Source organism: Callospermophilus lateralis, chromosome 5, assembly GCF_048772815.1.
Source record: "Callospermophilus lateralis isolate mCalLat2 chromosome 5, mCalLat2.hap1, whole genome shotgun sequence".
Taxonomy (NCBI): Eukaryota; Metazoa; Chordata; class Mammalia; order Rodentia; family Sciuridae; genus Callospermophilus; species Callospermophilus lateralis.
In genome coordinates, this window is record NC_135309.1 from 15017605 (window position 1) to 15037339 (window position 19735).

At 40.3% G+C, this 19735-nt stretch overlaps 1 protein-coding gene across 1 annotated transcript in view; it reads left to right on the plus strand.

Annotated features, from left to right (window-relative positions):
* Positions 1-4306: 4306 nt before the first annotated feature.
* Ubtd2 (ubiquitin domain containing 2) overlaps positions 4307-19735 on the plus strand; it is a 66357-nt gene continuing 50928 nt past the window's right edge. Inside the window, exon 1 of the mRNA XM_076855672.1 lies at positions 4307-4480. Coding sequence (XP_076711787.1) covers positions 4411-4480 — 70 coding nt within the window. The 5' untranslated portion in view covers positions 4307-4410. The remainder of the gene's footprint in view (positions 4481-19735) is intronic.

The window sequence follows — 19735 nt, forward strand, 5'->3', positions numbered from 1 at the left end:
AATAAAAGATCCATTGACAATTAAAAAAAAACTTATTGTAAAAGTAATCAAATCTGTGTGGCACTTACATAATCAAGACATAAAGATCAATAAGATAAAATTGAGAGTCCAGAAATAAACTAATATTTATGTTAACTTATTTTCAAGAGTTCCAGGATAATTCGGTGGGGGGAAAGCAGTCTTTCAACAAAAGATGCTTGGACACTGGAAGTCCACATGCAAGAATGAAGTTGGACTCCTACTTTATACCATGTATAAAAATTAAGTCATTTTATTTTATGTGTATTTTACAACTTGAAAAATAAAAGAAAAAAGACCCTCAAAGTGAATCAAAGACCTAACTGCAAGAGTCCAAACTACAACACTCATAGGAAAACGTAGGTACAAATCTGCAGGACCGTGGGTTAGACAATGTCTTTACAATGGAGCCCCAAAGCCCAAGCAGCCTAAGAAAAATTAGGTAAAGTGGATTTCATTAAAATTAAAATTGTTTGTGCTTCAAATGACACTACTGAGAAAGTTAAAAGACAACCTACAGTGGGAGAAAATATTTACAAAGCACATATCTGCTAAGGGACATGTTTCTGGAATATATTAGGAATCCTTACAGTCCAATATAAAAAGGCAAATAATTCGATTTAAAAGGAGGTAAGGAATTGGGCGGGGTGACACACACCTATAATTCCAGCTATCGGGGAGGCTGAGGCAGGAGAGTCATAAGTTTAAGGCCAACCTGGGCTATTAAGAGAGACCCTGTCCCAAAATAAAAAGTAAAAACGGATGGGGATGTAGCTCAGTGGTAAGACTGCTGGGTTCAATCCTTAGTCCTGCAAAAAAAAAAAAAAAAAAAAGAGTGGGGAGTAGACATTTCTGAGTAGATATTTTTCCTAAAACAGACATACAAACAGCCTGAAATATGTAAAAGCTGTTCAATCTTAATAGCAATTAGGGAAGTGCCAGTCAAAACCACAGTGAGATATCCTACATATCTACCAGGGTATCTAACATTAAAGATGGACAATAATATTATTGAAAAAAATGCGAGAAATTGGAACTGTCATATACTACTGGTGGGAATGTGAAATGGGGCAGTCACTTTGGAAAAGTTGGTCAATTCTTCAGCAAGTTAAACATAGTTACCTGATGTGTGACTTAAAGATGCCATTCCTGGGATCCACTCCAGACCGACCCAATTAGAATCTCCAGGAGAACTGTGATATCAACAAGTCCCACCCTCCACGCTGACAACCTCTGGGCCACATTCTCCCTTGTCTTTTTTCTTCTTCCCGTTCCTTCTCCTTCCTCCCTATCCCCCTTGCTCATTCTCCAGGGAACTTGCTGAGCAAGCAATTCTAACCCTAGGTATAGACCCCAAACCATCGATAATGTGTCCACATAAAAACCGGTACACGAATGCTCACAGAAGCTTTATTTGTAATAGTCCCCAAATGGAAATATCTCAAATGCCCAGCCGTAGATGGAAGGGTAAGTAAATGTCTAACCATACAATGGAATACCTACTCACAACAGGAGTGAACACTGTTATATGTTGTAACATGATAAACCTTGAAAAATGCTCTGTGAAAGACACCAGCCAAAAAAGGCTACCTATTTTATGATTGCATTTATTTGACCCACCAAAGTCAAATCTACAGGGGCAGAGAGTAGATTTGTGGTTTGTCAAGGGCTGGGTTGGAGAGATTGGAAGTTTGGGGAGTGACTGCTGATAGGTATGGGGTTTCTTTTGGGGATGATAAAAATATCCTAAAATTAATGGACTGTGAAAATAATAAAAATGCAATGTTTTGTACAATTTAAATTGGTGGAATACATAGCTTATGAATAATATATCCAAAAGATTTTATTTAAAAATTTTTTGCTAGGCGTGGTATTGTATGCCTGGTAATCCTAGCACTTAGAAGGCTGAAGCAGGAGGATCCTAAGTGAGGAATTTTAAGTTGCCTGGGCAACTTTGTGAGACCCTGTCCTAAAATAAAATTTTAAAAAAATTTTAAGAAGGGCTGAGGATGTGTAGCGATAGTGTGCCCTATGTTTAACTGCCAGTACTAGGAAAAAGTTTATTTAAAGAACATGTACACACACACATGCACTATTCCTGTGCTTGTAAGTTGAGATAGGTGATGTCAGATATGAAGAGATGAGTTACAGGATCCCCTATGAAGCTTGCAGCATCATTATTGGTCCAATTTTACAGGCAAAAAAAACTGAACTCTGCAGAAATTTAAGGTCACATTGCTAATACAAGTTGGAAGCCAAATTCCAACCCAGGAAGTAAACGGCAGAGCTGGGACCCTTACTGCTATGCCACTCTGCTCCTGGGAACTGAGTCTCTGCTCTAAGATGAAGGGGGGTGGAGAATAACCATTGCTGAGACTCTTTCTGGGAGATTGCAGTCTCTTGCTAGTGCCAACTCCTCACGGCTCAGCAGAAAGCCCTCCTCATTTGGGTACCTACCATCTGTTTAATAGACATGGTAGAAGTCTTGGTTCCTGCAATTTCTAGAGCGAAATTCAGGACAAAGCAATTTCTTTGCAAATATTCAGTGTGCAGCTTCTCTCTTTCAGGGAAGTAAAATGATGTCTGCCAATGTGAGAAAGCTCAGATGGGCTTTGTTACACAGCCCCTGATCTCAGCCACCTCTGGAAACTCATAACAATATTGATTGTGATAAGCTCTTTTTGAAAGTTCAGGACCACAGCTGAGAACAAAGCTAATCCTTCAGTGTAAGTCCAGTACAGCAGACCTTCTATTTCTCATAAGACATTTCTGAGCATTCACATGAGTTCAGGGTTTTGTTTATTGTTTAACCTTCAGTTTCATCTGATTATCAAATGAACACTAAAAACTTAAATCTCTGAAATTCGGATTGTTTGTGAGAGCTAGATTTCCAGATAGATAGATGTACAATAATGTTCAAAGGCTATGAACATTTTAAGGTTCTTGATCCGCATTGGCGAATTGCTTTGCAAAGAGACTGAACCAATTTACACTCCCACCAGCAGTGTATGAGAATACATTTAAATGCAAATCCCAAACTGCAGAGCATCTCTTTCTTAGGTATTTCACTTATTTTATTTTTTAATGCTAAGCAAAACTGACCCAGGATGTTAAAAAAAGAAAGTCTGGTATAAAAGTGGAGCAGATAGTTAAAACGGTTCTTCGGCAGGCATAAGCTTCAGAAAGGCCTAAGCAGAATGATAAAAATTTCAAGTCCTCATAGTCAGAAGCACAAATCTAAAGGGACCATTAACAATTTGGCTTGGATTAGGACCATAACTGCCAAGAATGTTGGGCGTGGTCAGCGAACCCAATTCGACTTCAGGAAAAGCAGGGGTTTTCACTGATTTATACCTCACTTTGTTCGAAAGACGATTTAAGACGCTCAAAGGCAGGATCTTGAGAAGTACCGTCTGGATCACCGACCCGGTGCAGAGGGAGTCTCGCGCGCGAGCCACGCTCAGCTCTCCCGCTGCACCGCTCGCCGGGCCCGTAACCCGAGCGCGGGGAGCGACCACAGGGACGCCCCCGGGGATGGGGCGCCGTGGTTTTCGGGGGCCTGGAGGGCGCAGGCCAGGGAAGCCCAGACGCGGGGTATCGACCCAGGGAGCCGGGCACCAACTCCAGAGCTGCGGGTACCTCCACGTTCAGCAGCACCCCCTCCCCGAATACCCGGGCCCCAGCCTGCCTGCGCGTCTGCCTTCACTACTTCTCCAAGTCCCCTCCCCACCCGCCTCCGCCAGAAAGAACAGACGGCCCGGCCCGGGCGGGCCCCAAACTCGCCTCGCCCCCTCCCGCCCGCTCTTCCCGCTCCAGGCGGTTCCCTTCCTTTCTTCCCCGCGTGGCCCCCTCCTGCCCCTCCGCAGACCCCTCGACTCCGCTCGCGCCCCGCCCCCGCTGCTCGCGCCGGCCGCAGCCAATCAGAGCGCGGCGTCCCGCGGCCCCGCCCTCCCGGCGGTTCCGGGCGGGCCGGGCCGAGCCCAGGCCGCGCGGGTGCGGAGGGCGGCGCCGCGGGCGGGGGCCGATGGGGCCTGGTGGACGGGCGGCGGCGGCGCGGGGCTTGCCCGGACGCGGCAGTGCGGGGCTGTGAGGGAGGAGCGAGGCGGGCGCTGCGGCCCGCCCGGCATGGGCCAAGCCCGGCCCGGCGGGGCCGAGGCGGAGGCGAGCGCAGCGCGCGGGCCGGGCCTGCTGGGCTGGCGGCCCGGGGGCTGAGTCGGCGGGCGCGGAGGAAGGGGCCGAGCCAAGGCGGTGGGTGGGGCGGCGAGGGGGCGGGGGCTGGGCCAGCGGCGAGCGGGCGGCGCGCCTGTCCGGAGCTCGGCGGCGGCGCCCGAGGAGGCCGAGGCGGCGGCGGGCCGGACGAGCGCGGAGGTGGCGGACGAGGCCAGGGCCCCCATGGGCGGGTGTGTGGGCGCCCAGCACGACTCCTCGGGCAGCCTCAACGAGAACTCGGAGGGCACCGGAGGTAGGTGAGCGCCAGGGGGCGGCCGCGGCCCCCCATTGTTCCCGGCCGGGCCCGGCCACCTGTCCCGACCCCCGCGGCCGCGCGCCCGCCCGCGCCCCTTTGTCATCCCGCTCCGCGTCATCCCGCGCCCCGCTTCCGGCCGCCTTGCCCGCCGCGCGGGGGAGACCGGGGCTGGCGGGCGGGCGCCCGGGCGCGGGGCTGGGGGCGGGATGGCGGCGCGGGGGCGCGGGGCGCGGAGTGGCCGGCTCGGCTTTCCCGAGTGTCCGATGACAGCTGCCCGCCGGTCGCCTCGGGCCATTTAAACCTGGAGTTTCCAGGGCCCGCCGGGCGCACTCTGCGTTAGGAGGGAGGGAAGCGTCCGCCCGGCCAGACGTGGCTCTTGGCCGCCGCGTGCGGGTGCCGGCCGCGGTGGCCGCCAGGTCCCGCCCGGCTGCGGGGAGGGAGCAGCGCCGGCCCGGGACCGGCACTTGAAAAGTTCCCAGCACGAAGGCCCCCCTCCCCTTAGTTAGCAGCCCGTGGAGCGGTGTGGGGACTGGTCGTCGGCAGCCGCGGAACCGCAGAATAGTGGTGCACCTTCCCCCGAAGTGGCCCCGAACGTGCGGAGGTTAAAATGTCAGCCGAGAAACGCGCTTCTAGGAACAGCGGCGAGGACAGTGTGGGTCTGTTTTGGACCTGATATTAGGTGCTTCCAAGTGGGTGCATGTTTGTCAGCTCCTACACCGAATTGCTTGAGAATGAGAGGGCTTACAACTTTTTCTTCACATACTAACATTTAGACACGTCGCTTGCCCTGCCGCTTAAGCTATGTCCTCGAACCATAGGTCCCTAACTTTTGGCCGATGGATTTCCCGGATTATATAATGTTTAGCCATGTCACTCCATGAAAATCTGCGGGTATCCTGTATGACTAAATCCTGGGCAAATGATTTGAGAGCTCAGTAGTAAAGGTGGCCTTGAAAAACTAGTCTGAAATGCTCCTTTGTAGTGCACTTAGTGTCACTTCATAATGACTTGGTGGCACATTGAAATCCTCAGTACAACAAAGCAGGCAGATAAAAAGGGCATGATTTAAAACAGCCTTGATTTAAGGTCAAATTGGTGGTCAGAATGATTCTTCATCTAAATGAGGCAATTATTAATGACACGGAAGACTTCTTATAGTGTTTTTAAGTTTTTACATACGTTAAAATTATAATAAATACTTTTCTTTGTAATAAACTTGGGCTAATTTATTTAAGCCTTATGGTGGTGTGACTTAATGACCAGCTGGGCATTTTAGTATGGGCTTTTAAAAGCATGACATCCTAGCTTTGGGTAATTTATTACCAGTAGTATCCTGTTGGAAAGCTGTAGTATCAATTTCTTTGAGGACTAGGTTCTCTGGACCACAGACTGTGCTTTATGCCTTCCAAAGAAAAGTTTAGGAAAATGAATACCTATCACCAAGCTTTTTTATTTTCTTCTGGTGAAAAGGCATGGTCCTTTGTAACTGTGGTAGGATTGCTGAAGTGTCTAGCTGGGTAAAAGTATTCTTTCTGGAATTTAATTGTGGAGGCTTTTATTGTTCATTATTTGTTATGATAGTTGAGAGCTGCTTGTGGTTTAATGAAATTAGTTCAGGTGTGAGTTTCAGGTTAACTTGTTAAAGAGTTCTTCTTTTTAAGTAGGTTTGTTGTTGTTGGGAAGGGAAAAACTTTTTCATAAGGGTGTTGGCACAGATCTTAGGGCTTTTTTTCCCATATTTTTTAGGGATACATTACAGTTGAACATATTGATGGCAATTTTTGTTACATATTTGTACACACACAGACATACACACACACACATTATAACAATATAATGTGGTCAGTATCACTCCCAAATCTTAGCTTTTCAAACATGCAATGGTGGTTAATAGTTTTAATCTGGATATGTTAGGTTGTGAAAAATATGATTATTAATATGGAGTGTAATATAGTCTTCAGATGCTCTTCATGACAGGTTTAATTACATTCTCAATGTTGTACAAATATCACCATTTTAGGATGCCTTGAGCATCTTCAAATACAGCCAATCTTATTTAAAAAATAGCTTAAAAGGGCTGGGATTGTGGCTCAGCGGTAGAGCTCTTGCCTAGCACCGGTGGGACCCGGGTTCGATCCTCAGCACCACATAAAAATAAATGCATTGTGTTGTATCCATCTACACCTAAAAAATAAATATTAAAAAATAAACAATAACAAAAAAAACTTAAAATTTTATCTTTCTGGCCATTTGAGGTACTTGTTCTTTTCCTTTGGATCCAAGTCTCTTACATGTGCACATTAATTTTGTATATAAGTAAAAACCTCCTTATTAGGCGAATTACTTCTCAGAGGAAATTTTGGAACTTTTTGCAAGAGATCTTAGAATATGGAAATGGCTTAAGATTTGTGTTATCTATTTGGAATCACTCTTAGTATCTTTTTCTAGCATACTTTGCCTAGAATTTGAATTTGCAATTAGTTACTTAGACTGGTTGTTTTAAAATATCTAATTTTAATTAAGATAGGTATGTCATAGAAGTTATGCAAGATTATTTAACAGGGCTCTCCAATTTTCATGTTTCTAGAATTTCCCATTGTTTTGACATTTTTAGATAACTTATGCTGTATGGGTCTCTGCTTTATTTTGATGACATTGCAGTGTTGCGGTTTTCACCTAGAACCTCTAAGCAAGGCTTTGCCCTTGGCATTTTGCTAAGGAATTAAGTCACTTATGATTTTTTTAAATAAGTGTGCAAGGAAAAAACCAATAAAATTAGTTGAAGACAGCCAACAAGCTTATTTTCTTAGTTTACATCTTTTGTGAAAGTGGTGCTGTGTAAGTTAAGATCTCCAAGTGTCATTCTGTATGTTTCAGTGACATCCCACGAGAGCTGGCCCTGGTGGTCACAAGTGTCCAGGTTTCCAGGAGGATAACTTAATGCTGGACACTCATCATTTTAGTCTTTTTTCCAGGATGTCTTGGGAACATCATGAAGTTCTTTTAAATATCCATTTATAAAAGCCTTGCAGACACCTACTTGATGAGTAACGATGGTTTTTGAATAATAACATCTACCATTTATCTGGTATTTATTATATAACAGGTCTTGTGATAAGGGATTAAGTTCTCTTATTGAGTTCCCAACAACTATGAGGTATTATCTGTTTTATAGATGAGGGATTGAAGCCCAGAGAAATACAGTAAATTGCTCAACACACATAGCTTCTACACGGCAGTCAGAACTTAAATCCAGGGCTGTAATAAGGAGTGTTATTTCCTTCCTTACTCCTATCCTTCCTTTTGTCCTTTTATTGTATTATGGTAAAACATACATAAAATTTGTCATTTTAACCATTTTAAGTATACAATTCAGTGGCACTATTTTCTAGTATTATATAATCATTATACTATCCATTTCCAAAAATTTTTATCACTCCAAACAGATTGAATCCAATAAAAAATCTCTCTCTGTTCCCTCTCCTTTCTACTTTTGACACTATGGATTTTCCAATTCTAGATGTTTTATAGTAATTGGAATCTCATAGTATTTGTCCTTTTGTTTATGGTTTGTTTCAACTTTATCATGATGGAGCTCTCCCAGTTCATCCTGTGGTAGCTTGTATCCTTTAATTTTATGGTTATTCATTTGTGTGTTATCTTTTTGCAGTACTAGGAGTTGAACCCAGCTTTACCTGAGCTGCACCCCAGTCCTTTTTTTATTTTGAGATAGGGTCCTACTATGTTGCTGAGGCTGACCTGGAATTTGGATCCTCCTGGCTAGGTCTCTGTAGTTGCTAGGATTACAGATGTATGCTGCTGCACCTGGCTTAATCCTTTTTATGATTGAATAATATTCCATTGTATGTCTGTGCCACATTTTGTTACTCATTCATCTGTTGGTGTGAGTTGATTTGTTTCTGCATTTTGATATGAATAATGCAGATATGAACTTTGGTGTCTCATAACAGAGACTCAGAGTCTCTGTTTTGTTCTTTTGGCTGTATACTTAGTAGTGAAATTGTTGGGTCATATAGTAGTTCTGTGTTTATCTTATGAGGGCCTGCCAAACTGTTTTCCACAGTAATGGTTCTAATTTCTCCACATCTTCACCAATATTTGTTATTTTCCATTTTTTAAAATCATAGCTACTCTTGTGTTTGTGAAGCAGTGTTGTTTTGGTTTGATTTGCATTTCTTTTTTTCTTTTTCTTTTTAATTTATTTTTTTAGTTGTAGTTGGACAAAGTACCTTTATTTTACTTATTTATTTTCATGTGGTTGCGGAGGATTGAACCCCAGGGCCTCGCACATACTAGGCAGTCACTCTACTGCTGAGCCATAACCCCAGCCCAGATTTGCATTTCTCTAATAAGTACTAGCATTAGGCATCTTTTCATGTCTTTGGTAGCCATGTATGTATCTTCTTTGGAAAAATGTCTATTCAGGTTCTTTGCCCATTTTTAATGGGGTGTTTGGACTTTTGTTTAGTTGTAGGAATTCTTTATTATTATCAGATACATGATTTGCAAATATTTTCTCCCATTTTGTGGATTGTCTTTCTACCCTCTTGAATGGTGTCTTTTGTACACAAAATTTGTAATTTTACTAGAGTCAGGTTGTCATCTTTTGTTGCTTATGCTTTTAGTTTGTTTTATATATACATTATATTATATGTTTATTTTAACCCTTCATTGATGGATAGAGAATAAATAGATCTATAACCAGTAATTTACACAGTTAACAAGTAACTTTTGCTTTCTAAGCTATGAACAGAAAATTTTTAAGTTTATTTCTTCTGCCTCATCTATGGAAAGGTTAACTAACAATAAAATGGTTTTGTAAAGTTAACAAAGAAAATGCATAAACACTTCAGATTTTTAAAAAATATATTTTTATTAGTTATTGATGGGCCTTTATTTATTTGCTTATATGTAGTCCTGAGAATGGAACCCAGTGCCTCACACATGCTAGGCAAGCGCTCTACCACTGAGCCACAACCACAGCCCACACTTCAATTTTTTAATCTATAGATATGTTGGCTGTGTTTTCTGAGGAATTATTTTATAGTCGTCAAGCATTGAGTTACCCACGGAATGCTATGTTGTACTGATCCAAAAAGAGGAATCATAATCCATTCTCTTCGGTATTCAAAATCCTTTTTTTAAGAAAGCATAGGGTGTACACATGAGGGAACTAAAGCACCATATGAACAGATGACACCACAGGGTAACCTGCAGGTGCTAAGGAAATAAAGAAAACAAAGTGATCTTGGCCATGTGGGATTGGCGAGGAAGCTGTATAAAGTGGTCAAGATAAGCTTGTTTTAAAGATAAGCTCTTCACAGACTGGTACAGAGAGTACCAGATGGAAGAATAGTTATGAACTGAGGCTTGAAAGTGGTTGTAGGTAACACATGCTTTGGGTAGAGATAGTTAGGTGGCTGTGTTAGTTAGAGTGGTGTGTGTAGCAGGAAACGTGGGGAAACTGGACAGGACTCCCGGGGAGGAGAGCTGTCTCTGGCAGTGTGTGCTTACTGCCTTATATTCACTCACTGAGTATTAATTGAACCTCTATTCTAATTTCTTGGATTATGGTGGTGGGAGCCGGGTATGTCTATTCCCTCAAAGGATTTACCTTCTCGCACTTTGCTGCTTTAGTGGCTTGTTGTCTGTCATCTGGGAGCATGTTAGAAATGTGCAACCTCATGCTCCATCCTGATCTACTGAGTAAGAATCTGCATTTTAACAAGATACTCAAGTGGTTCCTATGCACAATAAAGGTTGAGAGGTACTAGCTGGTAGTGGTGGTGCACACCTATAATCCCAGTGACTCCGGAAGCTGAGGCAGGAAGATCACAAGTTCAAAGCCAGCCTCAGCAATTTAACGAGGTCCTAAGCAACTTACTTGAGACCCTGTTTCAAAATAAAAAATTAAAAGAGGTGGGAATGTGGCCCAGTGGGTAAGAACCCCTCGAGTTTAATCCCTGTTATTCCCCCCCCCCAAAAAAAAATAGTTTGAGAAGTACTGGCCTAGGATTGCTTGAAATGGGAAGAGAGTAGAATGAGGAACCCACAGGGAAAATGGTGTGATTTGGTGATTTATTGAATATAGGGATATAAAAGAAAGAAAATAATACCATGTTTGTGAACCCAGGTGACCAGGAATATTGGTGACTTGACAGAAAGAGAAATCTTGGGGGAACTCCTGGTTCAGCATTCTGTATGTTAAAGTATAAATGGCAGAAAAATGTTTAAGTAGAGCCATATCATGGTCCAGAAGTTCAGCAGTGGAACTCTCCTTACCAGTTAAGGATCACCAGTGTGGGTCTTGGAATTGGCTAAGGGAGGCTGACTGGTGATGTTAAAGTGAATGATGCTGTAAGCAAGTGCACGAGGCAGAAAATACAAGAACTCAGTCATCAACCTTCACATAAGCCGGAGAAATGAGAGAAATCACCTTAACCAGGACCTGACATGTACTAGGTACCTGTTGTACTAAATTTTGTTGCCTTATTGGAGAACAGGTGTGTCTGCTTATGAAACTGGTAAATTTGATTGTTTTGATCAGATGATTCTTACTTCTGGAAATAATTTGGTTCAGTAGTATTTCATTCTGGTTATGTTTACAGAAATTCTAGCCCAAGTTTGTTAATTATATCCTAAAACAAGGTAGACCCTAAAACATACCAATACAAATAGCCCTTCAGAGGTTGGTGTGATTCAGAATAAACATATTGTTTACAAGACTTCTTTTAAAAAAATATTTATTTTTTAATTGTAGGTGGACACAATACGTTTATTTTTATGTGGTGCTGATGATCAAACTCAGTGCTTCACGCATGCTAGGCGAGTGCTCTAACTGAGCCATAAGCCCAGCCCCACAAGAATTTCTTTACAAAAAATATCATGCACAACTCTTTCTTGTGTATTTTCAGTAACCTATACATCATCTAAATAGGTTGTTTTATCAGAATTTTTTATGCTTTTATTCTTTCCGTTGTGCCTTTGATAATGAATCAAAATTTAGCATGCAGTCTAAAGATTTCATTTTTCTCCCTTTATTCTTAGTGTAACAGTGGGAGTAAAAATTCTCCAAAGTTTCTTGGTTGGTGAACTCTAGGGTTTTATGAAGAGGATGCATAAAATTTTATATCACTTTGGAAAGAGATTTATACTGTGAATTAGGAAGGATTTATTTGATGTAAAGCAGAGGGTAGTTGATTTTACTAGGCATGGAGTTGTGGGGAGAATACTGAAAGGAAAATGGGCAGTGAGGAGGAGTAGGTGGGAACACAGTGATATTCTGGGTGGGCAGGTCTGCAGGAATGGAACTAAATATATATCTTGGAAGCCATAATTAGAAAGAATTGAATATGGGGAAAGATGAATCTTTTTTGGAAAGAGATTGCTCATTGGAGTTTACATTAAAAAGACTGGGCCTTTATATCTGCTACCTAATCATTTAACTTCCTTTGGACTGGTTGGTCCTTTGTTCGGTTTTTTGGTTCACCCAAAAAAGGTTGAAGTCCCAGTCCAGATGATTTTTTTTTTTTTTTTGCTGTGGATATTAAATTAGGCTGTTTTTTCATCTCTAAGAATCAGGAATTAGCATTATATACTATTGACAGAAGCTTTAATCTCTTGGAAATGATGGGATATTTCATTTCTCTGACTTTTGATAGTCCTAGTTCAGGACATCGCTCTTTCTTTTGGACAGGTTTTAATAGATGGACTTTAAACTTGATTTTGTTTTTAACTGTAAATGCAAGACTTTTGCATAAATCTGAGCCTATTTCTCATTTTTCTACCCAGAAATAATTGTTTCCTCTGAACTTCCATTGTACTATTTTGATAAACCTCCCTCCTCCTGCTTCTGTTTTTTAAAACAATCTTGTATCATGGTTGTTCATGTACATTACTTTAGATTTAAGATAGTATTACTTTATTTAATGAGTCTTAATGAAAAAAATTGGGTGTTAATCACTAGTAATAACAAATTTTTGCTTTTATTACCAAATTTGTTATATTTTTTGTGGCTTTGGGGCAAAACAGGTTAATTAATTGGATATAACGATGGATTACTGAATTAGTGATTCTCATTTTTCCCTACTGCAGACCACCTGCATGGTTTATTTTCATTTGGTAGACACCTGTATCTGATTGTGCCCACTGCCCCTCATCATCCCTCCCAGTTTATCATGCAGAACTAGGCTATCAGCAGGCTTCTCATGATTCATTGGTAGTTCAAGGACCATAGGTTGAGATTTTACTAATGTGTATGTACTTAAGTGCACTTTTGTGGCCAAGAACAGTCAGCATGTATTCTTGCATCAGCTACTTTGACTTGAACTCAGCAAGAATCAAGATTGTTTTTTTAATATATCCATATATTGAGCTGAGGTTAAATATTGCTGAGTATACATTGGGTGTTTTAAAGCTGTATTTTTGCTGTTTGCAATAAAACTTTTAGAAGTTTCTATTATAGCTTTGTTTTCAAAATTAGATTTTGTCAATGTTTACACATTGCAGATCTTTTAAAAATCTAGAAACCACCCTCCTTTTTGATCCTATGGCATTGACCTTTTGAGGTCTTATAGAGTATACCTGTCTGCATTTGTCTGAGTGTTGCCTCTAGTTTCATTTAATGTGTGCTTCTAGCCTCTGTATTTTTCCTTAAGATGAAAATTAGGTAGATTTAATTCTAACAGGTGACTACTTAACTGTTTTCCTGCTATAGTGGATCTCTACTCTTCCTCCCCACCTCCCATCTGCCAACATTGGGATAATCATTACTGATCAAGTCTGAGCCTATTTCTCATTTTTCTACCCAGAAATAATTGTTTCTTCTGAACTTCCATTTTACTATTTTGATAAACCTCCCTCCTCCTGCTTCTGTTTTTTAAAACAATCTTGTATCGTGGTTGTTCTTGTACATTACTTTAGATTTAAGCTGCACTGGACAGAAACTTCAGTTCTCTCAATGCTTTTAGGCCCAGTTAACATTTGTGTGGAGCAGATTTTTGACTATATAATAATGTTGGAGCAAAATGTTGTTATTTCCTTACTTGATTCTAGACCAGAAGCGTTGTTAAATAGGATTGTATAGTGTAATGAAGAGATCTGAGAGTCTGGACCCTTGAGCACTAGTTACACCCACCCTACCTCTCTTTTCTATAACTTTCAATAAATCACTTGATTTCCCAGCTTCACATTGCATGACATCAGTGGAGTCAACCTTTTTAGCTGTGAAGTCCTCCTTTGGGGTCTATCTCACATTTACTGCATTGAGGTATCTCATATCAGTCTCAGAATTTGATTTCCTTTTATTTTCATTTTATAAAGTCCTGGTACACACACACACACACACACACACACATATACACACACACAGAACAAGAATTTATTTAGTCTCATGAAGTTCTTTGTGAGATTTTTTAAGTTTGAATCACCAACACTGAGATGTATACTGTCAGATATACTCCAAAGTTAAAGAAAACATGAAAATGACATCACACAGTGTCATGACTTCTGTTCTCTTTTCCCTGATGTGGACAGCATGTACTGAGCAGATGCATCTGAGCTTGCTCTGGCGTTTAGTGGAGTGTAGACATTGTGCTCACTTGTGCAGTTTTCTGTGAGTGGCTGTAACAGCACCATGCAGAACTGTTTTCCCAGCCAGTAACACGTGTGCAGAAAGTTCCCAAAGTCTCCTATATACTTGGAGGTGACAAGAGAAGCTTCATTCCTGTATCTTCCTAATCATTTTGACCCAGCAAAGTAAGCTAATATGTCTCATGATAGTCTTTATGTTGGAAATTTAACATTTGTGGAACTTTTTTTAATAATGTTCTTAAAAATAATAAAAGTGTGTTTTACAAAGTAATCTGAATCGGGTTTGTGAAACTCTGAAGCAGGTGTTTGTTTTGTTCCTTTGGCTTCTTTGGAGCCAATTTTTAAAATCATGATAAAAGCCTAGGAAAAAAATCTACCTAACCCATTTGCAGTTTGTCTGTGCTCTGAGGATAGTACTCTGTTGCGCATTTTGTTATTTATTTGGACTTACACAGAATAAAGAATAGTACTATATTAAGAAGTTTACGTGGGACTGGGGTATAGCTCAATTGGTAGAGTGGTTGTCTTTCATGTACAAGGCCCTGAGCTCAATCCCCAGCACCACCAAAAAACATAAAAAGTTCTGAAAGAACTTTACACAATTTAGAGGTACAAATGCTATTCAAATTAGTTTTAATGCTAAGAAAACTACTTAGCATTATCTGCTTTACTTAAAACAAAGGAAAGAAAAAACTTTAAAGATGCAACTGAGGTTGTGGCTTAGTGGTAGAGTGCTCGCATAGCACACGTGAGGCACTGGGTTCAAATCTTAGTGCCACATAAAAATGAAATAAAGATATTGTGTCCACTTGCAACTAAAAAATAAATATTTAAAAAAAAAAGATGAGTGAAATGGTGACAGATATATTGCTTACTGCTTGTGGCTGTGGAGTCTGGAAGACTGTTTGCTTTCCTTCACCCCCGGTTCATCTTTGCCAGCTATTGAAAGGATGAGGAAAAAGCCCCAGATGATCTTTCTCTTTCAGAGCAGCTTGGGTTCCTAATGCACTCTGTAAGGGAAGTGGTTTCATTATTTATGTGAGCCTTACTCTCAGCCCATTTGAAGTTGGAAATGCAGCTTAGCACTCTCATGCCTCCTCTCCCTGCCTCCCGCCTACCTCCACGTCTCTGCTTCCACTCTTGGGTATGGAATACTTAGCTCTTTGCACATAATCAAGCCATATGGGTTTATGTTTGACCTTTGGAAGTTCAGACAGGAAGTACTGGAAAAGCTGGTGGGTGAAGTGTGTTTGACAGGTTTGTCTGTAGCTTGTAAAGAAGGACTCAGATGGGCCGCTGAGGTGGACCTGGTACGTGAGGTCTGGTATCTGACACGTTTGTTAAAACTAACTGTTGCTTGTGAAGAATGGATTAGACTGAGAATGAAACAGGGATTTCAGTGAAGGTTGTTTCACCCAGTGAATAAGGCAGAAATTTTTCCCATTTTAAGGACTTTGCTCTGTTCCCTTTGCTTGGGATCTAAATGAGGTGTGCTGCTTTTTATTGTAGTTCTTAAAAATAGCATGCCCCCTTAATGTATTTTTAAAAATTGCTTCTAGAAATTATTTGTTTCTTTCCTGCCTCTCTGCCAGAGTATCCTATACTCTGAGAGATTAGGAACTTTATCGAATTTGTTCTTTATTATATCCCTGGTATCTGGCATAGTTCCTAGTAATCTATGATAAATAGTTGCTGACTGGATAAATAAAATGAAGTAATAAATGGACAGTTGTGATGGTTTTATCATTTGGAGTATAAAAGGTTTACTATTTGGCTTTATTTCATTTTGTTTTTGAAATTATTTTGTACTAATTGGTTCTTTAATTGTAGAGAAGCGCATGATGTTTTAGAGACTGTTCTCAAAATAATTAACTCTGGGATAGATTTTTATTTGAACCTTTAATGAAAGGAGGCAATGATCTAATTAGCTTGTTTAGGTTTTCCTTCTTATTTTGTGTTTGGTTGTATTCTGTGTTGTTCTGTCATTCTTAGCAAACCTAGTACTTCTTCAGGTAAGAATAGAAAGTTATGCATATTTATCACCCACCTAGTCCATGTGATTTTGTTAGGTTGCCCTTGGACTATTTCTGTGCATATATTGAGTGAAGTAGAAATTTAGATTTCTTATATATCATATACTGTGTAACATATAAATAGGAGTATGAAAACATTTTTTTAAGAATTCTCTGAATTTTGTTTGCTTTTTAAAAAATTTTTTTTTAGTTGTAGATGGGCACAATACTTTATTTTATGTGGTGCTGAAGATCGAACTCAGTGCCTCACATGTGAGAGGAAAGTGTTCTACCACTGAGCCAGAACCCCAGCCCCCGTTTTTGTTTTCTTGGCAGATATCTTGGGGCATCTCAGAGGAGGGCAAGAATCAGGAGCTAAGTTCTCTGCTTGAACTGGCGTTTTAAAGTATTTTACTGAGACTAGTTTCACTTCAAGGGGCAGAACTATCCCATCTTTTTTATCTTCTCATTGTAAACCATTTTCCTTCATTGAAAAATTATTTAAAGTATTGTGTTTTGAGGGAAATTCATTATGTAGGCAAATATAACCTTAAATCATACGCATTAACTTTATAACAGATGTCATATTACGAGATTTTTAGTAACAGGGATATACTTCAAAATTTTGTCCTGTTTTTCCTTATTAAGATTTTTCTGGGGCTGGGGTTGTGGCTCAGTGATAGAGCACTCGCCTAGTATGTGTGCGCCCTGGGTTCGATCCTCAGCACCACATAAAAATAAATAAAGGTATTGTGTTCAACTACAACTAAAAAATAAATATTAAAAAAAAAAGATTTTCCTTCCAGACTCATATTTGCATAACACTGAGTATACTTAGTAACTGAGTAAACATAGCAGTGGACTTGAATATAAATATATCAGCAGAGTGCTTTATAATGGACACTTAATAAATATTTGTTGAACAAGTGGAAAGTTACGGAAGTCAGTAAAATAATGATTTTCAGTGTAAGGTTCATGAATATAATTAAATATATGAGAAGAACCATGATTGTTAATGATACATTGTGTTAAATATTTTGATTTTTAAATTTTCACTTGCCGTTTTCTTACAAGGACCCCTTGACTGAGGAAGATTAATACTAATATGGCCATTTTACAGGGGAGAAAACTAAGGCACAGAGAAGTTTTGATCTGAATGAGGAATAAAAGGAGAAGCTCAAACTGTAAGCTGTGTCCTCCATCATCTTATTCAGCCTTCTGTTCACAGGTGGTGGGGGTTTGGTTGACCCTGTTTCCTTGCATCGGAAGTGTGTGTTTGCCTTTACCACATACACACAGTTGAGTTGAAGTCAGTAGAATGTGGGTCTTCAGGACTCTGGTGCTCATATGCTAAAGTGGGAATGACAGCATTGAAAGGGTAGTTGCCCTTAATCTTAGTCAACAGATTGTATTGTGTTGCACCAGATAAAAATTTTGAACTAAGATCTTAATTATCTAAATGGATCCATCAAAAAAGTGGTGACCTTGCCCATCTTCTTTTGTGCCACTGAACTCAATTCTGCCCTCATCGTTACCTCTACCTCCTATCCCAGACAGAAGGCCTTCAGTTCCAAACTCAGTTTATCAGGCTTGACTTGAACTTAGCAGCTGAACTGCCTGGGGAAACAAGCTTCCTGAGGTCCTGAAGAAAGGATAGCCTCGTCTAGTTTGAAAGCAGTTTCATGAGGTTTTCTTTGACTGTGTTCTTAAGCCCCCTTGGTGGAAAATGGATTGTTTAAAATGGTTGTCCCAGAGATGTGGTGGGGGAAGAATTCAGGAAAGCTCTTGCTCCTGGTTTATAGCTCAGAAAAGGTACAGGGACGTTCCTGCTTCTCTAGACTCTTGTCCTTGAAAGTGGGAGAGCCAGGGACCCCCAGGGGTCCTAATATAGAGTTCTGTCTTAGCTTGTACTTTTTTTTTTCCCCTTCTGGCTGTCACCAGTAAGTTTTCACTTTGGATATTACCTTGGGAGTTACACATTTTAACTTGATGTTGATTAGGAAACATTTGGGTATTTGATTATTGTTATAATCACTTGGGGCCTTTTGGACAAACACTACAGTGAATCTGGTTTTTCCTACTCTGTGTTTGTGATGGTTGCACAATACACAGATAGTTGACTTCCCAAATGACACAATGGTGTATATGCCTTTAAATTGTCACAATTTTGAAATGAAAAGTTGAGGTGTGCCACTACATTAAACAAGTAGGACATTGTGAAAAGGAACATGAGAAACAAACATTGACTGAGACACTTCATCTGTAACAAGCACTCGGAATGGGAAAAATGGCTTATTTGTTATTGAATGAAATTAAACATCATATAGTCTTTGAAGCAAGGAGGAGACTGTCTGTCTACATGGGATCAATTGTTGGGGTACAAAACATGTTCTCAGGTGTGTGTGTAATTTTGTTTTCTATATGCCAACACTAAATATACTGACAAGGACTTAGGACATAACCAGCATGAGGCAAGCAAATGACTGGAAACAACTAAGTCCTTCAGCAGTCTATGAAGGGAACACACAGGGACACACTTCCACTTCCACTTCTGGATGGAGGAGAGTTTTCAGCTTCTGGTGAGGATGAACGCTGAAAGTGTCAGCTTAGGGAACATCACCATTTATCAAGGAGAGAGGAAAGACGTGCTGATAACACATTGAGGGAGATGAAAGAAAATTAGAACAAAGAACAAAATTCTGTTTTCACTGAGGAATAGTTCAGATTTCATAAATAAGTAGAAAGTATAAAATGTACATTTGCAGGTTATTTTTGTAGCAGAGTCTTGGAAAGTGCTGAAATTTAATGAATAGGAAAATATTGATTAATATTGATCTTTGTATTTACTCTTGGTAGCTCTAAAAAGTTATTCTAACATTGCTGAACTAGATCAATAACTGGTCAGAAGTTCAGACTGTTACACTCATATGATCATTTTTGCCTTCTGGGTAACAAAATACTTAAAGCTTTGATTCCACCGTCTCTTTTTCTTTTTCTCTTTTATATGAGGACTTATTTAGGACTAATCTCTTATCATTATTTTTAGAGCTTTTGGGCTTCTTATGGGAAAAAGAGAAAAATGTCAAAAAGTATATTTAAGAAAAAGCATCCACGTTTGTCCTACCACCTAACAAAGGATTTTGATGTTCGTCCTCTCAGACTTGCAGCGTGTGGGGGTGTGCACATACTGTGTGTGAGAGAAAGAGCAAAAATGGGTTGAAATGTTCAAAGAGATACAAAATGCCTATTGAGGTCAATGGAGCTATAGGTTCTAGGGTTTGACTCTATTTATGTTCCAACTCTGGAAATGTAATACGAAAACTGTAGTTAGCTTTTTGTTTTGGGAGGGGTTGACTGTTCTCTAAAATTGACCTTTCTGTAGGTTTTAAAAGTTAGGAATTAATAGAGTTGACATTGACATCACAATGATGTGCAAGATTCGTATTCCACAACTTAATCTGAGGAAAACTGAGCAAAGGGAATACCCAACTAATGATGGGCTGGTTTCTTAAAGCTTTTATGTGAGCAGTTTGCAAGAGTATGGTATTTCTTGTTGAGGTGCTTCTTTCTAAATAATGTAGTTAATTAAACTCAGAGTAAATTTTGGGACTTTGTAATGGTGATAGTC